Here is a 20,448-nt window from a genome sequence, read left to right on the forward strand (position 1 = left end):
GGGAGGGCAGAAGGGGAGGGAGAAGCAGACTCGCCACTGAGCAGGGAGCCTGATGCGGGCCCAATCACAGGACCCCCAGATCATGACCTGAGTGGAAGGCAGATGCTAACCAACAGCCACCCAGGTGCCCCCAAATGAGTTTTAAATCAACATCACGGGGATGGTAATACTCCAGGTTTGTGGAAATGAACCTTCAGTGCGCTAGCATGTTCTAAGGTCTGTGAATGCTTACTACAATAACAGGGTTAAATTCAAGGGGCTCTGCTTGGACCCATGGTTGTACCGTGGATGTGTCCTGGCCAGTTTTCTGGGTTGCAAACAACAGTAACAGAGTTCCGTGAAATTACACCAACTGTCCTACTAAGGACCTTTTACTGGCTCAGAATCCAGTTCAGGAGCGCACAATGCATTTAGTTCTCACGTTTCCTTAGGCTCCTTTAATCTGAGACAGTTTATTTTTGAAGTGGAATGGACAGAACGTCCTTCGGTTTGGGTTTGATATTTGCTCATGACGAAATTCAGGTTCTGTGCTTTTGGAAAGAATACCACAGAAGTGGGGCGACTGCATGACTGAGTCGGTTAAGCATCAGACTCTTGATTTCGGCTCAGGTCATGGTCTCGGGGTCGTGAGATCGAGCCCCATGGTGGGCTCCGCACTCAGCACGGGTCTGCTTGAGAGTCTTTCTGTGTGCCCCTCCCCCCACCCACGTGTACTCTCTCAAAAAGACCACCACAGAAGTGGTGTGTCCATCTTAGCGTGTTACCAGGGGGCACATGGTGTCAATGACTCATTTTTGGTGACATTAACTTTGGTGAAGGTGGTATCTGCCAGTTTTCTCCCCTATACAGTTACTTAGGTTTTCTTTCGTAATGAGAACTATTATCCTGGGGCACCTGGCTGGCTCAGTCGTAGATGCACGCTTGGTCTCAGGGTTGTGAGTTCAAGCCCCACATCGGGCCTAGAGTTTACCTTAAAAAAATACATACAAAGGGGACACCTGGGTGGCTCAGTTAAGTGCCTGACTCTTGATTTTAGCTCAGGTCATGATCTCAGGGTCGTGAGATCAAGCCCTGCTGAGGGCTCTGCACTCAACAGGGAGTCTGCTTGAGGATTCTCTCTCCTCCTCCCCCTCCCTTCTCTCCATTATTTATTCCATTACTTATACCACAGATACTTTAGGCTCTGCGTTACAATCCAACACTGTCCTTTTTGTTGCTCGGTTGTCCCAGATTTGGTTACTGGGAGACCCTTTGGTTGGTTCCTATGTCCTCCTGACATGTCCCCATCATTTTCTGAGCACCTCTTTACTTTCTGGCCCCACGTTTATGGACTGAATTTTCAAGTTAACCACCAGCATACCTTTACATGATGGAGAGAAAGATGGGTGGGGAGGGGGGCAAGTAAGGAAAGAAACAATGGTTATCGGTTGGAATACGTAAACGTATCCACAAAAAAAGGAATTAGGGGTAGCTGTTCTTGTTACTTCGAGAGATAACAAGGTCAGAGTTGGATTTGAGAGAACTTTTTTTGGTCTACTACTCCTTTCATGTCCCCTTTACCCTCAGCTAACATCTCAGCGAGTTCTTCGCTCATCGCAGAAACCCTCTATCCCTGAAGTTTGAAGGAATCTTCCAGTAACTTGCTAGTGGACTAAATGGGCTGCTCAAAGTGGCCCACAGACTGGCGCCAAACTGGGGGCTGTTACTCTGTGATGTGATAAGTACAAAAATGGAGATCTGTGCTAAGGAGTTTCTATAGCAATTTGACATTACATGGTATCCACACACCTGACAGACTCCTCTCAAATGAACATGGTACAGACCACAGAGCAGTTTGGGTGTAAAGCCTGCACGGCGAGCCATGTACGGAACGAGCTGCGTCCTAGTCACGCACAACAAAACCATGTCCTCGTGGGCGATATTTTAAGGTCGGTTTGCCAACTGTTACCCCTAAGTATAAAAATTTAACTTTTACATCATAAATTGTTAGAACTGAAGATCTGAAGACCTATTTTGGGAGTAAGTCATCACTTCCTTTTAGTTTGGATGCAAATTAAAAATAAATATCCTGAGCTTGCTGAATTACTTTAAAATATCTTCCTTCGTTTCTGTCAACATAGCTCTGTGAGACTCCAGTTTCTCTACTATAAATAGATATAAAAACAGAGAAGTCATTCAGCTCCGTAACATCCCTACGTGTAGCACTGTCCTCCGTCCAACCTGAATTAGATAAGTTAACAAGCAACTAAGCTCACCGGTCACATTAAAACCTTTAAATAATAATATACGCGTTTGCTCAGAGTACAGATTGGTATTGGATATGGGGAACCGCTTTGTCTCATCACTGTCAGCAGTTACTTAGTTACAATTGTGTAATGATAAAGTTCTGAAGAGTGATTACTAATTGCCTCTATATTCACTTTCAATTAATGTATACAGTTTTTACAATTTTTTCCTTGCGTTTCTTCTGATTATGCTGATTAAAATGCAATTTTATCTCTTAAAACAATTGGGCTTGTATTTTGGGGGTCATTTAAAAATACTTGTTTTCAGAGTAATTCAGTGTCATTGTATTTTACAAAAATACTAGCCCACAACGGATTTGAAATTAAAAACTGGGTGCTCACTTCAGCAGCACATACACTAAAAAAAAACCACCACCAACAACAATCTGGTCCTTTACCACAAGTAGCACAGAAACACTGCCCCAGGAGAACCCCCGCCTGTCCCTCCACCCCACTCCTGCCTGGTGTGGCAATAACCCTATTTGCTCTTTGAGAGGAAGGTGAAGGTGCTCCTGAACTAGGAATTCCGTCCACAAAATGCCTGGGAGTAGAGAAAGAACTAAACTAACTCAATGCAAAATACTTTAATAACAACAAAAACCAGCTGATGAAAATTCTCTCCATAAAAGCCAACCATGAAGACAACTCCAACACAAAAATCCAAACTGAATTAAATGCTCTCAGACATGTTTTTCGATAAAAAAAAATCCTAGAATCAGAAATGTAAAAACTAAGAATGGAAATGAACAAAAAAACAGGTAGAAATGCAAGAGAGTTGATTGAACTCAGGAAAGAAATTGAGTCAAAGTAAAAGACAACCATCTCGTAAATGAATAAAATTACAAGGCACCCAAGAGAGAACAGAGTCAAATGAAAATTTAACAGAGAATACTGAATAAAGATGGGCGGAAAAAACCCAAGAAAACGAAAAGCAGATAAAGAAATAAGTGAAAAGGGTCAGGAAAAAAAAAAGTGGCTGAAATAGAAAATATTCAAGAAAACTCCAATATACACACATTTAATTTGAGTCCCTGAAGGAAAGCAACAATGGAAGAGAACTTTTTAAAACTCTAGTTCAAGAAAACTTTCCAGAAATAAGAGAAAACAAATCTGCATATTAAAGGGGAACTCTGAGACATACCTTAATACAATGTCAGACTTTTAGGACAAAAGATCTTCAGGGCTTCCAGGCAAAAGGTCAAATTACTTATATGAATAAGAAAATTTAGCTGGCATCAGAATTCTCAAACATAATACGCAAAGTATTGCAAGAACAGAACAGCATTTTTCAAGAAAGCCAAGGAAAGAAAATGCAAGCCAAGAACAGTTTATCTGCCCTGGCTGCCCTTTAAGAGTCATGTATATAGGAAACAAGTTTCAATTTTGAAACGGTCCTAAAGAAACACAAAAATAGACTTGACAAATGAAGACATCTTTTTGAAAAGGAAAACATGTATGCCAGTCTGCGTGCTGCAGAGAATAAATGAAAAAAATACATATGTTTCTACATACACATATACACAGCCACGCACAGAGATGTATTTTAAGAAATCCAGTTATGTGATTGTGGGGGTGGGGCCTGCTGGAAACTCACTTGTAATATTCCTATCACAGCCTTGAGGCAGAATTCCTTCTTAGAAGCGCGGTTACATTGGATGAGGGGCCCAGCCTACTCCAGTATGATCTCATCCTAACTCACTACATCTGCAGTGACCTGAGTCCCAAACGAGGTCAACTCTGTGGTACCAGGGGCTAGGACTTCAACATGTCTTTTTGGTGGACAAAATTCAACTCATGACAACATCCTAAAAAAGTCTGTTCTCCCTAAGTTAATTTAATGCTATCCCAACGAAAATCAGAATGTCGTTACGGTGCTGGACGCAAAGAGATCCTAAAGTTTGTATATGGAAAACTAAGAAAACACTGAAAAGGAAGAGCTACAAGGCTGAACTAGCGTTACCCGGTATGGAAACCTAAAGCCTCTATGACTAAAACAGTACAGTACCGGTCTATTAACAGACAAACCAATGGAATAGAACCGAAGATCTAGAAATAGAGACAGTTGGTAGATGATAAAGGCAGCCTCTCAAATCAGTGGGCAAAGGTAGACTTTTTAATAAATGAGGTTGGGGCCACAGGATACCCACTTGAGAAAAGATAAAACTACATCCAGATCTCCCAGCATATACAAAAATAAGCTCCAAATGGATTAAAGATCTAAATTTTAAACAGAGAGACCACACAAGTACTAGAAGAAAACAGGGTTATTTCGCAGCCCAAGTGTAGGAAACAGATTTTCTGTTTCTACTGCATCAAAATCCAGATGTAATAAAGGAAAATGTTGATAAATCTGACTATCTAAGAATGTGAATTTTAAAATTTTTCTTGAGGGGCACCCGGGTGGCTCAGTCGGTTAAGTGACTGCCTTCGGCTCAGGTCATGATCCCAGGGTTCTGGGATCGAGTTCTGCATCGGGCTCCGTGCTAAGGAGGGAGCCTGCTTCTCTCTCTCCCTCTGCCTCTGCCCTAGTTTGTGTTCTCTCTCTCTTGCTCACTCTCGCTCTCAAATAAAATCTTTAAAAAAAATTTTTATTGAGGCATATTTTAGATATCACGTATCTATTTCAAGTATATAATTTAATGATATTTTTGTAAATTTACCAAGTTGTACAACATCACCATAAATCAATTTAGAGCATTTTCATTAGCCCAATAAGATCCCTCATGTACATTTACTGTTAATCCTATCCCCCCCACCCCTGCAACCACTAGTCTTTCTGTCTCAACAGATTTGGTTTTTTTGGACATTTTACATAAATGACATCATGTGGTATGGGGTCTCTTGTGCCTGGCTTCTCCCACTGGGCATAATGTTTTTGAGGTTATGTCATAGCATGTGTCCACAGTTTGTTCTTTTTTATTGTTGAATAATATTCCTTATGTGGCTATACCACATTTTGTCTATCTATTCACAATTTGGGGCTATTATGAATAATGCTGCTGGGACGCCTGGGTGGCACAGTGGGTTAAGCATCTGACTCTTGGTTTCGGCTCAGGTCGTGATCTTGCGGAAGTGGGATGGAGCCCGGCATCGGCCTCCGTGCTCAGTACGGAGTCTGCTTCAGATTCTTTCTCCCTCCCCCTCTGCCCCTCCCAGCTCTCTCGCCCTCAAATAAATACAATCTTTAAAACAAAATGAATAATGCTGCCAAAACACCATAAAAAAGTCAAATGACAAATGATAAACGAGAAAATATTTGCAACATACATCACAGATAAAGTACTAATATCTCTAATAAAGAGGTTCCCAAATTTGAGGGGGAAAGCCCAAAATTCCTATTTAGAAATCAGCCAAAGACATGAATAGACAATTCCCCTAAAAAGATATTAAAATGGGGGCACCTGGGAGGCTCAGTCCGTGAAGCGTCTGCCCTCAGCTCAGGTCAGGATCCCAGGGTCCTGGGATGGAGCCCCACCCACCCCAGGCTCCCCGCGCAGCAGGTAGTCTGCTTCTCCCTCTCCCTCTGCCCCCTCCCTGCTCGTGTTCTGTCTCTCTCTCAAATAAAAATCTTTTTTTAAAAAAGATATTAAAATGGCCCTTAAACATGAAAAGAAATTCACTCATAATAAGAGTGCAAATTAAAACTGTACTGAGAACGCCGACTAGGATGGCTATTAAAAAAAAAAAAAAGACAGGCAATAACAAGTGCTGGCAAGGACGTGGAAAAACGAACCTTTGTGCGCTGCTGGCAGGAATGTGAAATATTGCAGCCTGTTTGGAAAACAGTCTAGCCAGTTTTCAAAAGATGAAACAGTTACCATATGACCCAGCAATTCCACTCTGTATCCAACCAAGAGATATGAAAACATACGTCCACACAAAAACTTATACACAAATGTTCACAGTGGCATTATTCACAATCGCCCAAGGTAGAAACCGCCCAAATGTCCACCCACGGATGAATGGACAGATGAAATGTGGTCTACGCACACAGTGGAACAGTATTCTGCCAGAAAAAGGAATGGAGTATTACCACAGGCCACAACACGGATGAACCCTGAAAACAACGTGCTAAGTGCAAGAAGCCAGACATCAAAGTCACATTGTCGCTTCCATTTATACAAAATGCCCACAACAGGCAACTCCTTAGAATCAGAAAGTAGTTTAGAGGCTGCCAGGGGTTTCAGGGAAGGAAGAATGAGGGGTGACTACTAATGGATACAGGGTGTCTTTTTAGGGTGATGAAAATGTTCTAGAGCCGATTGTGGTGATAGAGGCAGGGCTCTGTGAACATACTAAGAACCACTGAATTGTGCACCCTAAATGGGTGAATTGTACAGCATGTGGATTACACCTCAATATAGCTGTTACATAAAAAAAACACCTACCATGAGATACCATTTCTCATTTGCCACATCAGCAAACATTCTAAAGCTTGACAACATACTCTGTTGACAAGGCTGTGGAGTAACGGACACTCTTGTACATTGTGCGAATGCAAAATGGAGGACAAATTTGGCAATACCTAAGAGAATTAAATTTGTATTTACCCTCTGACCCAGAAGTAATATTTCTAGGGCCTCACTCTTTAAAAAAAAAAAAAATTTTAAGTGGGGCACCTGGGTGGCTCAGGTCATGATATCAGGGTCCTGGGATCGAGTCCCGCATTGGGCGCTCTGCTCAGCAGGAAGCCTGCTTCTCCCTCTCCCTGCCACTCCCCCTGCTTGTGCACTGTCAAATAAATAAAATCTTCAAAAAAATTTTTTAAGTTTATGTATATAGGTATGTATGTAATCTCTACACTGTGGGGCTTGAACTCACAACCCTGAGATCAAGAGTCCTACACTTTTCTGAGCCAGCCAGGCGCCCCTCTAGGGCCTTACTCTTTTTTTTTTTTTTTTAAAGATTTTATTTATTTATTTATTTGACAGAGAGAGAGAGAGAGCCAGCGAGTGAGGGAACACAAGCAAGGGGAGTGGGAGAGGAAGAAGCAGGCTCCTAGCGGAAGAGCCTGACATGGGGCTCGATCCCAGATCGCCGGGATCACGCCCTGAGCCGAAGGCAGATGCTTAACGACTGAGCCACCCAGGCATAGGGCCTTACTCTTAAAATACACCTATAACAAGAAAATACACATGCACAAGGATATTCATTATTACTCATATTTGCAAAATAGTAGAAACTACCTAAATGTCTAAATGAAGTATACTGGCTAAATAAACTATGACATAGCCACACCATGGAGTACTATGTAGCTGTAAGCAAACCAAAAAAAAGAAGGTGGAAGATCTCTATGAGGCGATATGGGGTGGTTTCCAAGATATACTGTACAGTGAGAAAGAACATAGTCTGTTCCCATTTGTGTAAGAAAGGGGAAATAAGTAAATATGCATGTAGTTGCTCCCTATATTTGCAAAAGGAAACACAGGAAGGATGAACCAGAAAACAGTAACGTTAGTTACCTAGAGAGAGAGAGAGAGAGCGAGAGAGCGCGCGCGTGTGTGCACGCCCAGGGGCAGGGCAGGGTGGACAGCATGGAATAAATCCGGGAGGGAACAGCCTTTGCAGGGTGTATCTTTTTGTGTAGTTGAATGCTGGGGTCAGAGAAGACCGCTTCAAACGGCTCCCACTGTCCAAATACGGACCAACTGGAGCATCAAAATTAAGACGACCGTAAAGGGTTCTAACCCAGTGAATAACACAGGAAATTCACAAGGCCGTATGAATAATGGTAAGTGTATAAATGCGGGAGACAGGAGGTTCTTCCTTACAGTAGTGCTGACATACATCTGGAAGGATCGGTCGAACTGGAAAATCCTCACCTTGCTTCTGTCATAGTAAATCCTGACACGGAGCAGGGTATTTACACAGTCTTAGAGCACCCATCTGCTGACCGTTTGTCAGCTGCCAGGGGCAAAGCTGTAACTCCACAGTGGAGAAGCTGGACAGTGCTCTGACGGGGGGACACAATGTCCACTCCAGCAAGGGGCAGACGCACCTGTGCTTCTGGATGGGATGCCCTGAGGACGCAGGTCATGGGCAGTGTTTTGGCTGAGAAAGCATCCCCTGAATCTGTGAGGGAACATCAGGCAGGCCCCAACGGAGGAACAATTCTAGAAAATAACTGGCCTGTGCTCTTCAAAAATGTCCATGTCATAAAAAGTACAGAAAGGCTGGGGAACTGTTCTAGATGAAATGCCCTGCATGTCACTGGCTGGGACCCTGCACTGAAGGAAAGAATGCTATAAAGGACATGATTGGGACAGGTGACAAAACTGAAATCGGGCCTCAAACGACAAGTATTGTAAACAATGTTACATCAAAGATTACTGTGGTTACATGAGAGAATCTCTTCGTTCTTCTCTCAAATGGTTCAACTAAAACACACAGTAATGCGTGTTTGGACATATGTAATAGATACATAACACATATAGGTACACATGTGCACACGCACACACACACACACCCCCCTACAAAGAAAATGACAAAACAAACATGGAAAAGTTTTAAATCGGTCGGGGTGGCCTGTACTATGTCAGCCTGGCGGAGCCAGAACCCGGGTTCCCAGAATCCCCTTGCCCACACGGTTCCACGTCAGGGATTCGGCACACGAAGTGAAACAGGGCCCTGAAGGCATTCAGGATTGAACGCAGTGGAGACGCAGAGGTGTGGGCAGATTCCAGCTTGTTCTAGGCTCTGCTCCACGGCCAGCTCTTCTTCCTAACTGTGGGTCTTACTGACCGACAGGCTCCCCCACCCCCAGACTCTTGGCTGCAGCACCTCAGAGGCAAGAGCCCCCCCAGGCCTGCCTGCCAGCCCCCCTTTCAGCGCCCCAGGCCCTGCTTTGGCAGCTGAACGGGCCTGGCTCCTCACGATGACTGGGTGGTGATCTCTCGCCCTCCAGGTCCCCCTTTTCAGACACTGTCACCTCCCCAGCTCCTTCCATGGCTGTGTTCCATCTACTCCCTATAATAAATCCCTTCTCGCTCAGAGCGGCCCTGCCTCCCTGACGGAACCCTACCATTGGTGAATCTGAGTAAAGAGTCCGCGAAAGTTCTCTACTCTTCTTTTTTGGTAAATGTGAAATAATTTCCACACAAGTTTTCAAAATTCAAAGTTCTGTGTTTTTGTAGAATTTAAAATACTGGATGATCCACTTACTCAAAGGTTAAAAAAAAAAAAAGGGTTTTCGTTTCATTTCTGGGGCCAAGACTACTAAGTATGAGAAGGTGGCCCTGAGCTATCTCCGACGACGGGACCCTCCAACGAGGCCTTGGCGAGAGAAGCTGGTGGAAGGAGGCTCTGTAGCTTCCTGCTCGTTCACCAAGGGCCTGAGTGGAGGACGCGTGAATAAGGCAGAAATCGAACAAAAGCAGCAGTTTGTTGGGGGCCGGACCCAACCTACCCCCTCCTGCCACGTGATTGCACCGAGGGACCCGGACCAGGCTACGACACGCTTTACAGCTAGAGAAAATGAGATACAACACACTTAACTGACATTTCATAGCCACTGAAAGATGCGCCCACCCAGCCTTCAGCCACCGTATTCACAGAAGGGAAAAAGAGCATAAAGGCAAAAGATTAGAATCAGGGCCACAGATGGCTCTAAAATTACTTTCAGCAGTAACTGAAAATAGCAGAGCCAGTACACCTGCCTATTGTTTCATTTATCCAGCTTCTCTTGAGGCACTCTGCTATTTATTCCCTTCCGTAGAGTTTAAGAGCAAATACTCCAAGGATATCAGCATAGATGGGGCCAAAAAAAAAAAATTCTTTTTCATAAAATACCCAAGTCCTAAATGTTCAGTTTTCACAGTCATGAATAGTCATATGTTTTGTAAATGTTGGCCAGCATTCCAGGGCAACTTTAATGAAATACATTTCTTTTTTCTTTTTTTTTTTAAAGATTTTATTTATTTATTCGACAGAGATAGAGACAGCCAGCGAGAGAGGGAACACAAGCAGGGGGAGTGGGAGAGGAAGAAGCAGGCTCATAGCGGAGGAGCCTGATGTGGGGCTCGATCCCATAACGCCGGGATCACGCCCTGAGCCGAAGGCAGACGCTTAACCGCTGTGCCACCCAGGTGCCCCTAATGAAATACATTTCTGACTTTTGTTTTAAACCAGAAGACATGGGGACGCCTGGGTGGCTCAGTCGGTGAAGCGTCTGCCTTCGGCTCAGGTCATATCAGGGTTCTGGGATCGAGCCCTGCCTGGGCTCCCTGCTCAGTGGGGAGTCTGCTTCTCCCTCTTCTCCCTACTTGTGCTCACTCATCTAACTTGTGCTCTCTGTTGCTCTGTCTCTCTCTCTCTCAAATAAATAAAATCTTAAAAAAAAAAGAAACCCATAAGACATAAAATCGTTTAAAAAATACAATGTTGCCAGGGTGCCTGGGTGGCTCAGTCATTTAAGCATCAGACTGTTGGTTTCGGCTCAGCTCATGATCTGGGGGTCCTGGGACCGAGCCCTAGGTTGGGCTCTGTGCTCAGCGGGAAGTCAGCTTCAGGATTCTCTCTCTCCCTCTCCTTCCCCCTCCCGCCCACTCGCTTGAATGCATGCACACGCACTCTCTCAAATAAATAAATCTTAAAATTTTTTTAAAAAATAAAAAAAATAGAATGTCACTATCATTAGAGTAATACTTCATTTAGGCAAGAATCAGCAATGGGTGCTAAAATTAGTAGGTTAAATATTTGATGAGAAAATAGATATTTACATAGTCTCAAAGTATCTCCCCACAAACTACTTATTACAAAGGGGAAAACGCTGACTTTAAGTGAAGAAACCTAGCAAACACTGCCTTACTATCGCTAATAACCAGACACACAGACATCCCATGCCTCCTAATGTGACTGATGCACTGGGGACACAACACTGTCTTGGGGTTCCTGCCCAAAATGAACCCTGAGGATCGTCATGAAGAAACATCAAATGAACCCAAATTGAGAGACATTCTATCAAATAGCTGGCCTGTACTCTTCTAAAATGTCAAGGTCATGAACGGCACAGAAAGGCAGAGGAAGGCGGAACTGTTCTAGATAAAAGAGACATCACGATTAAATGCAGTGTATTATCCCAGTCTGGATCCTGGACTAGAAAAACAGAACTGTGATACAGGTCATTACTGGGACAATGAACGAAATGTGAAGAAGGACTGCAGATTATGATACCATATTGTTAAAAGTCTTGATTCTGATGGATGTACTATGGTAATGTAACAGAAAGTCAGGAAGGGCGCCTGGGTGGCTCAGGGCGTTAAGCGTCTGCCTTCGGCTCGGGTCAAAATCCCAGGGTCCTAGGATCAAGCCCCGCATCAGGCTTCCTGCTCAGCAGGGATCCTGCCTTTCCCTCTCCCCCTGCCCCCCGACCCTGCTCATGTTCTCTCACTCCACTCTCTCTCAAATAAATAAAATCTTCAAAAAAAAAAAAAGAAAGAAAGAAAGTCATGAGCCTCCATGTGCTTAGGAAATGCACAGTGACATTCTTAAGAAATAGCCTTTGAGGAAGAGAAAACTTTACAGGGAATATTGCACAAAGTTGAGAGTTGGTAAATCTGGGTGAAGAATATGTGGGTGTTCTTTTGACACTTCTTGCTTTGTTATACTTGCTTTAAACTCTTTTAACTTTTCTATGAGTTTGAAATTATTTCAAAATATAAAGTTAAGAACAGTTAAAACGAAAAGTTATGCTATGGTCCACGGCAATGGAACTCACTGAAGGGTCATGTCGGGCTAGGGCTGTTAACATCAGGCAGGATCTCATAGGACCCTGTGAGCTGGAATTTTGGTTAGAAGAGGGGGCTGGGCAAAGGCTTGAATCCATATGTGTATTTAGTTGTCTTCTCCCCTTGTTTCCTCTGAAAGAGGACGGTGAGCTTACTGCCCACGTTCATGTTAGTGTCTCTAGCATGAGTCACACAGTAGACCCTGAACACTTTATGTGGAAGAAACGCCACCTCTAATAATGTTAATGGTAAAGAAATATCATTTAAAATGATGATAAACCTTTAGCTGTTTAGTCTCTTCTATTAAAACACAGTGGAATCCACAGTGGGGCTAATTTACCTGTGGGGAAGGGTAGTCACTGGCCAGCATTACCGTCATAGTACCCAGCCGGTCTTAAGGGTTAACTTGCTTCAGGTTAACAGGCTCCTGGCTTGCTCACCTAAGGCCTTTGATCTGTCCCGGAACTAATTTACTTTCTTTGAGATTTGCAGACCACTGGCCTTGGGGAATGTAGGACCAGAACCTTCCCAGGCCACAGAGGCCCGCAAATCTGTTTGAGCCTGCCTCGACTTTCTGGTTAGCTAAAACATCCCTTAGCAAAATGTTTTTCTCCCTTTAAGTCCCATAAATGACTTTGCTGCCCTCCCTCTGCCTATCTGCAGACCCTGTCTTCCTTTGCAGAAAGAGCAGAGTATTCTTGCACAACCCCCGAAGTACCGAAGAACCAGACCTTCTTGTACAACCCCTCTCCCCACCACTACCCCCTGGGGCACCAAGGAACTTCCAGAACTTCCCGCACAACTTCCAAGCACGGAGAGAACTCTGTGGCTGGCAGCATGCAGTCTGCACGTAAATCAAGAAATGTCACAGACCATGGCACTCCCTCAACTGATTCAATCCCTTTAGAAATCTCTGGGCCAGGCAGAAACCTCGGAGTTGGCTTTTGGACAAGAAGTCTGCCTTCTCCCCAGGTGGCTGGTCACCTGAATAAAGCTCATATTCCTTTCCAATCAACACGTGTCTCTGGAGTACTGGCCTTTCAGGCAGCGGGCAGCCGAGCTTGGGTTCGGTAACGTTCCTTATGTTCTCTAATCCTAAAACTCTCTTGTCACCATCTTTGCCTCAGTCAGGCAGGATTCTCTACAGCTTTGCTCATTCTTAGCTCGGTATACTTCCTCCAGTTTCTCTTCAAGTGCTGGCCAGGCTCCACGACCATGCCTTACCCTCCGCTGGGATTATTCATTATAACTCTAAGGACCAACAAGTATCTATGAGGCACAAACCTTATACAAAGACTGTATTCAGCCTGCATCTACCGGCTGGAACCAACCAGGAAAGTCACACATTGTCTGTACTTCCATTTCTCTAGCTGTAAAATACCCCCACTGAAAGGCAGACCTTGTCTTGTTTAATCTGGACCATGTCCAGTCAGCACATTAAAAAAGGCTCGTGGGGAGAAGGAACAGTTTCTTTGGTGATATTTTCCCTGGTCTGAGGGAACTTACAACATAGTTGGAAAGAGAGAAATACATCAGATGTTAAAGTGATTTGTGCATGGGGCGCCTGGGTGCCTCAGTCGGTTAGGTGTCTGCCTCCGGCTCAGGTCGTGATCTCAGGTCCTGGGATCAGCCCTGCAGCGAGCTCCCTGCTCAGCGGGGAGCCTGCTTCTCCCTCTCCCTCTGCCTGCCACTCCCCCTGCTTGTGCACTCTCTGTCAAATAAATAAATTAAATAAAGTGATTTGTACAGAGGACTGATGGGAGAAATAGGAAACCTTAATCCTGGTCTACTGCAAATTCACTGTGTCACCATGGCAAATGACACGATGTCTTAAGGCTTCATGCCTTATTTGTAAAATGAGGGGGTTGGAATGGATGACAATAATGATGACAGAAATGTACTGAGCCCTTGTATACCAGGCCCTGTACTAAGCACTAAATAAGGATTAACACATTTAAATCTCACAATACTGCTGTGAAGTAGGGAAGACTATCCCAGTTTTACAGATAATCCATGAGATCCTTTCAACTCCAATGGTCTAGAATTATGTGATTTCAAGTTAAATAATATGGTAAACTGTGTTTTCCAAAGGTGGCCACAATATTTCCCATCCCACGTGCTCTTCTTAAAGTGTGACTCTGATATTCCTGCCTTCGAGGGGTGGGCCTATGTCCTCTCTCACTGAATTTGGCTGGGCTTGTTACTGGACGAAGCAATGTTATAGGACTTCTGAGGCTGGATCACAAAAGCCAATCTAGCTGATACTGGTTTCCTACTGCAGCACAACAGATTGCCACAAACTTAGTGGCTTATACCCACTTATTAGCTTGGTCCGTAGGTCAGCATTCTAGGCACAGCACGAATGGGTTCTCTGCTCAGGGTCTCACAGGATGAATGAAAGGTGTTGGCTGGACTGAGTTCTCAGAGGGTCTAGGGGAAAATCTGCTTCCAAGCTCCCAGCATTGGCAGAATTCAGTTCTTTCGTGGTTATAGGACTTGAGGTCCTCCTCTCCTTGCTGGCTGTCAGCGGGGGCTGCACTCAGCTCCTCAAGGCTACCCAGATTCCTTGCTCACATGGTCACCTCCACCCTCAAAGCCGGCTGTAGGTAATCTCCCTCACATCAAACCCCTCTCACACTTCAAATCTCTGACATCCTCTGTCTCTGGCTTCTAGAACGGACCCAGATTAAAATGGCTCAAGTGATTAGATCAGGCCCACCCGCAGAATCTCCCTATCTTAAGGTCAACTGATTTGGGACCTTACTTACACCTGCAAAATCCCTTTTGTCATATAATCGTGGGAGTGAAATCTAATCATATTCATAGGTTCCACCCAACTCAAGGGGAGATACGCCAGGGCAAGGGTCACTGGGGGTAAAATTCTGCCTACCACATAGCTTCTTTTTGATTCTCCTGTTACGCTTATTTTTGGAGCTCGGCCTCCGTACTGTGAGGAAGTATAAGCAGCTTGTGGAAAGAACTGAGGCCTCCCAGCCAGCAGGCCCAGCTGAGCTCCCAGGCAACAACCAGTATTTACTTGCAAGCCATGTTAGTGAGCCATTTTGAAAGGGGATCTTCCAGCCCTAAACTGAGCTGCCACAGCTGGTGATAAGAACAGTTATTGAGGGGCGCCTGGGTGGCACAGTGGTTGAGCGTCTGCCTTCGGCTCAGGGTGTGATCCTGGCGTTACGGGATCGAGCCCCACATCAGGCTCCTCCGCTGTGAGCCTGCTTCTTCCTCTCCCACTCCCCCTGCTTGTGTTCCCTCTCTCGCTGGCTGTCTCTATCTCTGTCGAATAAATGGGTAAAATCTTTTAAAAAAAAATAAAAAATAAATAAAAAATAAAAAAAGAACAGTTATTGAGTCCCACCCAAGTTGCAAATTTGTGAGTAAAATAAAGGACTGTTGTTGTAAGCCACTAAGTTCTAGGGTGATTTATTACACAGCAATAGGTAATCAAAATGAAGTAACAACCCAAGTGAGATCATCTACAAGTACTGAAAGTTTTTTTTGCGGACAGGGGTGGTTAACTGAATTTTTAGGACACTGGAGCCTCGAGCATCTGAGGCTCGATGACACTGTAGGCCTAAAATGTCCTTCAATTCATGGTTGCTGATTTATTAATTCAAACTTATACTGAACTAATTTGCACTACTATACCAGTCGTCCATATGTGGAAGCCAAGCGTTTTAAAAAGGTTATCTAAATAAAAAGGTTATCTAAACATTATGCTGTTTTCCTTTTGAGCAATGGTTAAACTGTATATTTTAAGGTACATATGTGAAATATTTGGGATGGAAACAAAGATAATGTATTAATTTTTAAAGATACCATGGTCTTGTTTATAAATTACTAAAGTATTAGCATCTCAATGTATATTTAATTACTTTTCAATAGCTATTATTTTCAATTAGAAAAAATAGAAAACACCTGGAAAATAATCATCAGTTTTGTCATTAAGAATTTTCATCAATGGATATTAACTATTAGGTGAAAGATTGTTGGAGTAGAACTTCCATACACTCTCAAAGAGGGTCCCCGTGGACTGTTGATTACAGAGGGGAGAAACCTGGAAGACAAAGCCTTAACTAAATAATCAAACTTAAAAAAACCAAATAATCAAACTTAATATCACTAATGACAGAACAAAGTGACATCATGTGCCTTCCACTGTGATCACTAAGCACACACCACCACATGTGTAGTATTCTTGCCCCCAAATGTTTAATCTAATTATGAGAAAACATATAAATCCAAATCAAGGATATTCTGAAAAACCACTGACTTGTACTCTTCAAAAATGTCAATGTCATGAAAGATAAAACGCTGGGAACTCCTCTAGACTATGGGAGATTAATCTAAAAGAGGTAACTAAACGTGAATCTTGACTGGATCTCCCCTCTCCCAACAAAAAAGAAAAAAAAAACAGCCACAAAACTATAAAATTAAAGTATGCACTGCATATTAAATAGTACTGTACATAATGTTAAGTATCTGAGTGGATTACTGTACTGTGATTAAGTAGGAGAACGTCCTTGTTGAGAGCCAGATGTGGAAATGTTTAGGGGTGAAACGTCACTATATTTGCAACACTTAGGCAAACTGTGTAAGGACTAAAATTCTGTACCTGGTTGAAGGATTTTTTATCAACATCTAATCAACACTGCCCACAGACTGGGCAGAACGAGCAAAGTTTCCCTTTGGATAGTTGAGGAGAAGCACACAGCTGGTCACTCACCTCCCTGGGTGGCGCGCGGAGCCCTGAGAGTTTTACGGTGGTCTCAGCACAATGGCGAGCGAAGGACAAGGCTGTGGTTTCACCCTTGCTTGAGAAACAGACATACACGCACACAAGAGAGCATTCATGCCCTGCACACTTTACTGCAGTCCTGCTCAGCCATGACGCTAGGCCACGCCTCTCATCTCAAAGGCGTACATGACAGCGGCACGTGCCCGGCCGATGCACTTTACGGCAGTCACGCAAAGGCGCGGGGGCGTGGCTACACCTCCCGCGCCCACAGGCACGCACGCACGACAGCCGCACGTGCTGTGTAGAGCGCTTTATGGCAGCCACGCGAAGGCACGAGGTCACGGGCCCACGCTGCGCGGGGTACGCTCTGCGTCCTACGTCATCGTGGGCTGGCTGTTATTTCGCTCTCACGGCTCGGCGATCATGGCGATGGTGGCGGTACTGTGGCGGAGGGCCAGGGACTATGTGAAGAACAAGGAGTTCCGGGACTACCTGACCAGCACGCACTTCTGGGGTCCTGTGGCCAACTGCGGCCTACCGGTGGCTGCCTTTAAGGATATGAACGCCTCGCCTGACATCATCAGTGGCCGTATGACAACAGCGCTCATCTTCTACTCGCTAGCCTTCATGCGTTTCGCCTACCGTATACAGCCTCGAAACTTGCTGTTGTTGGCGTGCCACAGCACCAACGTGGTGGCGCAGAGTGTGCAGCTGAGTCGCTACCTGAATTACCAGTACCGCGGAGACGCCGCGGCGGCTACCGCTGCCGGCCCTGCTGCCGCCGCCGCCACCGATCCCACCAGCGATCCTGTGGCTGTTAACGACCTTGAGGATGACGACTCCTGCTAGGCAGCCGCCAGCCCCAACCCGTGGTCCCTGAAACGTGGCTGAGACGGCCCCATCGAATCTTTGCAGCTTGCAAGCACTGAACTGTTCTCCTTGAAGAAGAGACCAGTGAAGTTTGGTTTTGACTCTAATAAAACAGTGCAAGTCTGATTGAAACCTGCAGTTTGGTTAATAAAAAATAGAAAATAGCACAGAACTGAAGGTGTTGAGTGTTGTTTATTTCGTGATCTGGAAATAAAATGTTCTTTAGGTGAGGGTAGAATGGCTGGTCTTCCTCTTCACGGGCCCCGCCCCTTGAGGGTTAGTTTTTTTTTGTTTTTTTTTTTAAAGATTTTATTTATTTATTCGACAGAGATAGAGACAGCCAGCGAGAGAGGGAACACAAGCAGGGGGAGTGGGAGAGGAAGAAGCAGGCTCATAGCAGAAGAGCCTGATGTGGGGCTCAATCCCAGATCGCCGGGATCACGCCCTGAGCCGAAGGCAGACTCTTAACCGCTGTGCCACCCAGGCACCCCCTAGGGTTAGTTTTTTATGGGGGGAGGAAGCCTGAAAGTGCTCCTGAGATCGTGTTTTGTTCCTTGTTTCCGGTCTCCAGGCCAAATAATGCTGCTTAGTGGCATACATGATTTTTAAAACCTGGTACAGGCATTAATCTCTTTAGAGCAAAAATAAGTCAGGGGCTATTGTTACTGAGGGAAATACTTCGAAGTGGGTTTAAATGAATTCGGTGAAATCCAGTTTAGGTTTTCTACAAGTACTTATTAAGAGAACCTAGAATCTCTTGGTGATTGGACAGCAATTTTAGAATCTACCATGGAAACAGGATAAATAACTCTGACGTTAGTTGCTGTCAACCCTGGATTCTAGGTAAATAGAAAATAAAAACGACAAAATCCCAATCCTTTCCTCTTTTCTTCATGCCTAAAAATGGGGGAAATGGCAGTTGGTAAAACTGATAAGCTTATTGCCCTGTGTTGAATGCTAGCTAGGGTTGGGGGTGAGGGTCAGTGGTCAACAGTATTAGCCCACAGTGTCCCCCTAAGGACTTGCCTTAAACCAGGTTGCATGAGGTGGGGAAAGAGAAGGGTGGGGCTGTGGGTGTAAGGCCATTGTCTCTGCAGCAGAGGCTGCCCTCTGATTTGACATCAAATCTCCTGCCTCTGGAGGATGCAGGAAGTTCCAGAGTGGTCTACTGGGTGAAGAGTGCTTAAACCCTACTTTTGTTAAAGATTTCAAATGCAAAGAGGGGCCCCTGGGTGGCCCAGTGGGTTAAACGTCTCTTAGTTTGGGCTCGGGTTGTGATCTCAGGGTCTTGAGATCCAGTCCCTCATTGGGCTCCAAGCTCAGTGAGGAGTCCGCTAAAGTTTCTCCCTCTCCCTTTGCCCCTCCCCACCCTCGCTCACTCTATCTCTCTAAAATAAATCTTAAAAAAAACATTTCAAATGCAAAGAAATTGAACACAGCTCTGGAAGGTTCTGAAGACATCAGATCTTGGATAAGACAGGCACAACCTTAGTGGAACTCTGGAAGATTCCCCTTTATCTTCTGTGGCATCTAAGCAGTAATCCTCTTTGTAGGCAGTTTCTGCATTTCACATTCTGCATACGGGGGAGAAAAACTCTAGAAAACTCTTGTGTATTAGTTATCTATTCCCATGTAATAACTCACCCCAAAACTTAGTATAAAACAACAAATACTATCTCACACAACTTCTGAGAGGCAGGAATCTGGGAGTGGCTTAGCTGGGTGCTTCCGGCTCAGGGTCTCAGCTGTCTGCTGGGGCTGCAGTCTCTGGACTTGCCTGGGGCAAGCTCGCTCACATAGTTGTTTGCAGGTTTCAGTCTCTTGGCATGGGGGCCACAGGGCTGCTCATGACAGGGCTTCCCTCCAAGAGTTCCAAGAGAGAGAAAGCCCAAGATGGAAGCCATAGTCTTCTATAGCATCATCTGAGAAGTGACATACCATCACTCAGCTGTGTCCTATTGGCCACACGAACCAACCCTGGTACGTTGTGGGAGGAAAATACAAGGGTGGGAATACCAGGAGGCAGAAATAAAAATTCTCATGCCTTCCTGAAACTCAGTAGAAAATAATAAAGCATGTCAGGTCATCAGCCACCTTCCCCCAAGAGGTCACAAAATGCTCAGTTTACAGTTTTGTGGTCATAACTAACATCCATATATCATGGAGCATGGGTTTGAGAAGAGGGAAAGGAGTCTCTGGAAGATAGTATTTTCATATTTTAGATAGTTCAGACTATAATGTAATAATAATAAAAGCCAGTTCTTAAAGTTTTGAAACGAGTCATAACCTTTTATCAAGATTTTTATTAAAACTTGAATTTTTCCCTTCACTACTATGTGAGTAGAAATATATTTTTAGATCTGTCTTACAACATGTATTTTGTAATTCGAGTATATTTCAATCAAAGGCAGGTAGATTTCTAATTAACCTGGTAAGGGAAAAGTAGGTAATAATCCCTACTGATAATTTCCTATCACTCTGCATTTATAATTTAGAGGGCAAAATGATTGGAGAAAAAAAATCTGAAAGATCCCAATGCCTCCAACGCTAAGGCAATGCTCCACTTACAGGATCTAATTTGTAGTATGCCCACCCAAGAGGTCTAACCCTTTGTTGCCTAGGATATTCATGTGTAAAGCCATATAGGTGATTAATACTTTAATAAAAATGAGCCTTTCAAATCATTAGGGTAACAATCACTTCATAATCTCCCCAAACTCTCAAACACAATCCTTTCTGGCCTTTGCAATTTAACCTGTCTACAGATCTCTTCCGCTACTTTATGAAGCCAATAACATTTTGAATTGGCAGAGCTATT

General features: G+C 44.3%; 1 protein-coding gene across 1 annotated transcript; it reads left to right on the forward strand.

Annotated features, from left to right (window-relative positions):
- The first annotated feature begins 17,183 nt into the window (after nt 1-17,183).
- Nucleotides 17,184-17,609, forward strand: MPC1L (mitochondrial pyruvate carrier 1 like). Its single transcript, XM_026513261.1, has one exon. The coding sequence runs from the start codon at nt 17,184-17,186 to the stop codon at nt 17,607-17,609; it is 426 nt and encodes a 141-aa protein (XP_026369046.1).
- The last annotated feature ends 2,839 nt before the right edge of the window (nt 17,610-20,448 follow it).

This window comes from Ursus arctos, chromosome X (genome assembly GCF_023065955.2).
Source record: "Ursus arctos isolate Adak ecotype North America chromosome X, UrsArc2.0, whole genome shotgun sequence".
NCBI lineage: Eukaryota > Metazoa > Chordata > Mammalia > Carnivora > Ursidae > Ursus > Ursus arctos.

What these genes read in the sequence shown, in the direction of transcription:
- MPC1L (XM_026513261.1), top strand. Translation starts at nt 17,184, where the DNA reads ATGGCGATGGTGGCGGTACTGTGGCGGAGGGCCAGGGACTATGTGAAG.